Source organism: Microtus ochrogaster, unplaced genomic scaffold (genome assembly GCF_000317375.1).
Source record: "Microtus ochrogaster isolate Prairie Vole_2 unplaced genomic scaffold, MicOch1.0 UNK7, whole genome shotgun sequence".
In the NCBI taxonomy this organism is placed as follows: Eukaryota; Metazoa; Chordata; class Mammalia; order Rodentia; family Cricetidae; genus Microtus; species Microtus ochrogaster.
The window spans coordinates 5,194,477-5,200,790 of NW_004949105.1; the positions used below are offsets into that span (position 1 = coordinate 5,194,477).

The window sequence follows — 6,314 nt, forward strand, 5'->3', positions numbered from 1 at the left end:
TGTTAATCTTTTTCTCTTCTGGGGTGGGAACCAAAGAGTCCCTGTCCACCTCCAGGAATAGAAAGTGCATAGGTTGGTTCCTTCAATGGCTTACCCTCTTTTGGAGGCTGAAGGTCACAAATATGACCCAGCTCCAGGCTCAGCTGCATCTAAATTGGGTGTGTTTTCATTGATGGTTGGTGACAGATACCATGGTACAGCCTTACACAGAAGTATACGGTGATATATTCATTAGATGAAATGAAAATTTACAATATCTGTGTGGTTTGACCTGCATACTATCTCTCTTGAGGATTTATTATGAAGAAAAAGTTGGAGGATGTACAAAAACTCACAAAATGATATATTGGTAGTGACAGTCTAAGGCTGCCCAACGGTGGTCTCCTATGACGTCAGCAAACACAAGTTTAATTAAGTGATTAAGTGAAATTAATTTAATTTAATTAAGTAATTTAAGTGAAATCCCTTTCTTGGGTACACTGGAAAATGTATGCACTAACATATATGTAAATTTTTCATCTAGTCCCACATATGTGTGCCCTGTGCTGTGTGTGCCCTGGAGTAAATTCAGAAATCCCAAGCCACATGGCCCTGGGGCTGCAGATCTTACGAAAACACCTCATCAGCACTGGGCACCACGGTCGCACCTGCTGGGGTTCCTACTCCTGCGATTTGCTACATTGGAGATGCTCCACTGGGCCCCAGGACCAGATCCAGCCATTCTCACCCTGATGGGAACTAAGTGACCAGTGTTCCCTGCTTGGCTTCGGAAAAACAAAGCTTTGGTGAAGGCAGTTGCAGAAGTTTGGACATGCTGAATTTGAGGTTCTCTGGGACACTCCAATGAATATGGGGTCTGAACCCTAGATATGAGTGTGGTGATGGGGTTGAGGGTTCAACTTACCCAAATTAGTCAGGGGTGCAAACCAAAGCCCTGTAAGACAACTATGCTACATAGACCGTGTGTCTGTGAGGGGGTAGTCAGGGGAAGGCGTGGAACTGGGATGGGAAGAGAGGAGAAGAGAAAGAGAGGCAGTTAGGGAAGAGTCAAAAGCAGCCAGTGTACTCAAGAACAGGGCTAAAGGAGAGAGCGAGGCAGGCTCTCCCCATGCTGAAGAGGCACCCATATGGGCCTTGCTGGAAGGAACTGGCTTTGGGTGGGGCTGAAAAGGTGGCTGTGGTCATCAGGAGGATGCTGGCATTACCAAAAGGAGTGGCCTCTGGAAAGACAAGACTAGAAGACAGTCGCATCATTTCGGGAAGGAACAGCAAGAGGGAAGAGGAGGGGGTAAGGACCACTGTAGCCTTTTCAAGCTGGAGTCTTTCGTGACTGGTGTTCCTAGAGAATCAGCCCCCACTGTGGAAGAAGAGCAGATGGAGACACTGTCAAACAGGACCTGTCAAGGACCTTCACCAGGCAGAGAGACCGAGGCCTCAGAGCTGTGTGTGTGTGTGTATGTGTGTGTGTGTGTTTGAGTGTGGGTGTATGAGCGTGCGTGTGTGCATGTGTGAGTATATGTGTGTATGTGTATGAGTGTGTGTATGTGTGTGTGGGGTGTGAGTGAGTGTGTGTGTATGTGAGAGTGTGTGTGTGTGTGTGTGTGTAAGTATGTGTATGAGGGGCTATGGCTGTGACCATAGGGCCAAGACATGAGCAAGCCCTGTAGCTCAGTGTCCTGTGGCTGTCCTGACATGTGAGACCCCTTGCCCCAGAACTCTGCACCGAGTGGCCTCCAGAGCTAACTTCACAGGCAGGTGTCCACAGGGGGACAGTGGCAGCAAAGTTCCCTACTTCTAAAACCTCTTTGGAAAACAATAGCCAAAGCTCCTGCCCCGCGAAGAACAGCCTCTCTCCCGGTGGCAAACACCCAGACAACTATTAGCTTTTGGCAGGGACACACATCTGATGGAGCCGCCTGGGAGCGGGTTCCTGTTGATGTCCCAGCTGCTGTTGCGAACAGCTTGGCTTCTCACCTCACCCAGTCCACAGAGAAACCCTCCCTGGACAGATGGGACTTCCGTACCTACAGTTCCTAGGGGTCCCTGAAGCTGGAGCAGAAAGCAGAAAAACACCAGCCAGCGGCGAGCCTGAGGAACCATGGTGCGACTGTTGCTTCTTGCTGGGGCTTGTCCAGATGCCGCTGGGAGGGCAAAGGGCAGGGGGAGGGGAGAGGGGTGGAGAGAACTGGAACGAGGGTGAAGGCAGGCGCACACGTTTCCAGTAGCTGTACATCCAGGAAAAGAGGAAAGGCACGGCAGGAAAGTGGGCTCACACTGGAGGTGAACAGATCTCACCCACAGGATGTTCATACCCGCAGCGTGGACACTAAAAAGGACAGAATGCTGGGTATGGCCCCAAGGCCTGGAAAAGACCTGCAGGGGAGACCTAGGCTGGGCTTGCTAGCTCTCAGGAGCTGTTCTGCCCTGCTCCTCCCCACACTGAAAGCAGCCCTCAGCAGAGGACCAATGACTGCTTCCTCCGTGTCCTCTGGCCCAGGTCCCAGGTGGGGCTTTCCGACACTGGGTTGCCTGTGATGGGTTTCTCGGGATATGAGACTTGCTGTGTAAAAACTGGGTCCACCCTAAGGACATGGCGTCTATGGTTATGCAGCCTCCTGGACTGGACTGTGGGTTTGCGTTGGAACCTCTCCGGGGGGGGGGCACTTTTCAGGGACAGGTATTAGGATGACCTTATCTATGGGACACTGACAGTACCCATCTGTCCCTACCTGGTGCCACCACAGTCTACCTCAGGGGCACCTCTGACTCCTGGGGTCCCTTCAGACTAGGCAATGCTTCTTCTGGGCTAGAGGTCAAAGCTCACCCAGCAAAACCCAACCCTCATTACAGGGACAAGAGAGGAGGCCACAATAATTTATCCCAGCTCTCACCTGAGAGTGAAGACCCGATCTCCAGTTCTCCTCCCTTTGATCTCTAGGCCACGAGTATTGAGCTCTCTGTGATAGCTGCACCAGAGGACAGAAGCCAAGCCTATCTGGTGTTTGGGCCTGGCTGAAGCTTCTTCAGCAGATGGGGACCTCCCTGTGGCACGTACCTGGGCTGGCCCTGAGTCTCAGGTATCAGGGGTTCCCCCTGGACCTGCAGGGGCCTTGCCTATTTGGTTTTCCCGTCATACCTGCCCCATGGCTACCAATAGCACTGTGCCTAGCCCTGACACATGGCTCAGAGAGGTAGGCACGGAGGCCACTGTCTGACTCTCTTTTGGACCTGTCCCCACTTACTTTCTCAGGGAAGACCAAGTGCCCCTTGGAATCCCCGAGTCCTGCTCTGTGAATCCCTTGTGTGTGCTCAGGCACCATCTTCCCCACCTTGGGATAGGAAACACCAAGTCTTATTCTCTCAGCCATGCTCATCTTCCCTTTCCCAAGGGCTCTCCCTACAGCCTGCAGGACGGGACTGGGATCCCCAGCATACTGCCACGCACCGACCTCTCCCTCGTTCAGCTGACAGACAAGAGAACAAGGTGAGTGACCGTGGGCTCAGAACTACCTGGGGACACACATATGCCATGGTCACACGCACACCATCTTCATACTTACGTAGCATCCTTATGCATGCTATGTTCACACACCCACACATCCATGACACCTACATAGATACAGGCTCTCTCACTCCATGAAGAGACAGAATCTTAGGAGTGCTCCTAAGAACAGAGCTTCTGATGCCCTGGGAAGGTTGTGGACCAGTGGTGATGATGTTAGTACCTTGAAGTTTAAGAACTAGAGATCTGATATGAATTCTGAGACTATAATTGTATGACTTTTATTTTCTCTGGATCTGTGTCTTTCTTTGTGGGTTAGTCTTGCTAATAATAGGTGATGCTAAGATGCTCCTGGATTTCCCAGTTATGCACAGTTACTTTCAATCTACACGACTCATGCATGTCCCTTTCCTTTGTGCTATTCCAGTGTTTCTAGTAAATGATCCTAATCATGAGGCACCCCATGTTTGTCCTCTATGCCGCAAAGGCTAGCTCACCCCTCTCTTCTACTTTTGCTTGGATAAAAATTCTTCCTTCCTTCCTTCCTTCCTTCCTTCCTTCCTTCCTTCCTTCCTTCCTTCCTTCCTTCCTTCCTTCCTTTTTTTTTGGCATTTTTTTGAGACAGGGTTTCCCTGTAGCTTTGGAGCCTGTCCTAGAACTAGCTCTGTAGACCAGGCTGACCACAAACTCACAGAGATCCGCCTGCCTCTGCCTCCCAAGTGCTGGGATTAAAGGCGTGCGCCACCACCACCCAGCTTGGATGAGGATTATTAAGAAATCTAGAAACTTAAAGTTTTTGCTTTGAAGATTGCTAGGCATGCTTTGCCAGGTTAAAAACTGTTTTTTAACTCAATGGCGTGATAACCAAGATAAATGATCGATAGAATTCTGTGCATCTATGAAGCTGCTGACTTACATGATTGGATTTAACATGGTAAATCACAGCATTATTTTTCTAATATTGCCCCATAATTAAATGACATAAACAAATTTACTTGATCAGAATATGTGTGTTTTTTCCAACACAGGCCATTGCTCGATTGCCCGCCATAACTAGATGATCGCTGAAGATACACCGCACTTCGCCTGCAGCACAGAGAAAACTCAAACTGCAGCTGATTCAGAAACATACCCCCGATGGCATTTTCATAGCTCTGAAGGCACCACCAGGAGAAACAGTCACCAACCGTTTCAGCTAACAGTGAACCCTGCGTGCTAGGACAGGGGCCTGCAGGAAGGTGAGCCTATGGTGAGACAGTGGCTGATTGTTACGGGGGAAACCAACTCTTCTCTGATTCAGATCTGAGGCTGACTCCACAGGAGGGAATGCATGTCTGATCCTGTAAAACCTGGCCAAAAAATAAAACACACAGACCAAAAATCCCCCTGGCTTGGGAGGCTACTGGCCCTATGGGATGTGTGTGTGTGTGTGTGTGCGTGTGTGTGTGTGTGTGTGCACGCTACCACTGTTGTTTTGTAAACAGACATGTTGTCACGCTGTCTCTGAAATAGTCTCCTAGTTTTTCTATAAATTACATTTTTAATGGCAGCTCACACCTGTCTGTCACTCCAGTTCCAGGGGATCTGAAACCTTCACACCAAAGCACATAAAACAAAGTTAAATAAATTATTTTAAAAATTAAAATTCTAAAAAAAATTACATTTTTAATAATCAAGGTTTTGATTTTTATTTATTTTCTTCCCTCAAGGTAGTAATTTCTTCTGTAGACTTTGTTTCACTGATTCTATTCATCATCTTACTCGTGAGTGACTTAGCAATTTTGTCACGTTCGATGATGTGTGGTTCAATCCCAGGCATATTTCAGGGGCAGCCCTCGTGTGTCTCATTTTCTGTTTGACAGATGGTGTCAGTGTCTAGGAAGGTAATATCAATGTCAAGGCTGCTCTCCACATTCTGATCATTAATCCTGGCTTACAAGTTTGTGATCACCTCCTTGTTTCTTATACTCCAACCACCCTAAATTTCATTTTTGTTACTAGCCTTACGATGTCAGAGTTCTTTTGAGGTTTCATTTATTTATTTTGCTTTCTCTCATTTTCCGTCATTGCTTACTTTTTGTTCAGAGTCTCCCTTAGCAGTGATCTGCCTACTTGGTGCTGACACACCAGTTAGGACACTAGTCACGCTGTGAGCCAGACACATCTGGGTCCATCTCGTCATTATGTTTTTGTGTTTTCTGCGCACCATTTCCCCATTTACTGACCCTTCCTTGCTCACAGATCAACACACTTCCCTCATTATCTAGCTTGTCAGTGAGGAGTTGCTGAGGGTGTTATTATTACTCTGTGATGTCTCTACTGCACGTCTCTGGTCCCCTTCACATTTTTCCACAAGTACATCCTGGTTCTATTTTGACATCATCACTGTCTGATAAAAATAAAACCCACATTATGACATGCTGGGTGCCTGTGCATCCTCTGTGTCCTGCCACTTCCTGCCTCATTCTTAGATTTGCCATACTGGTCATTTGTGACCATCACTGAGTGCCAGTGTGCTGGGGGCCCAGTGCCTTTACCAAGGTGGTGGACAGTGGAGTTGCTGGCCTTTCTCTAAACTTCATCCATACAATAAAGACTTCTGACTTTAAGTGCTCATTTATATCATCAGTAGAAAATAAAAACAACCATGAATGAAGCATGACATTTATTTGTGATGTGGGATTCCCCCTCTGTATGCTATGAATATGTTTTATTACCATTGGCTAATAAAGAAGCTGCTTTGGCCTATGGCAGGGCAGAATAAAGCCAGGTGGGAAATCTGAAGATACACACACACACACACACACACACA

General features: G+C 47.9%; 1 protein-coding gene across 1 annotated transcript in view; it reads right to left on the reverse strand.

The window, feature by feature from the left end:
* Nucleotides 1-2,761, reverse strand: part of F7 (coagulation factor VII) — a 10,881-nt gene extending 8,120 nt beyond the window's left edge. The window contains exon 1 of the mRNA XM_005366274.2: nt 2,025-2,761. Within this exon, the coding sequence (XP_005366331.2) occupies nt 2,025-2,310 (286 nt within the window). The 5' untranslated portion in view covers nt 2,311-2,761. The remainder of the gene's footprint in view (nt 1-2,024) is intronic.
* Between the last annotated feature and the right edge of the window lie 3,553 nt (nt 2,762-6,314).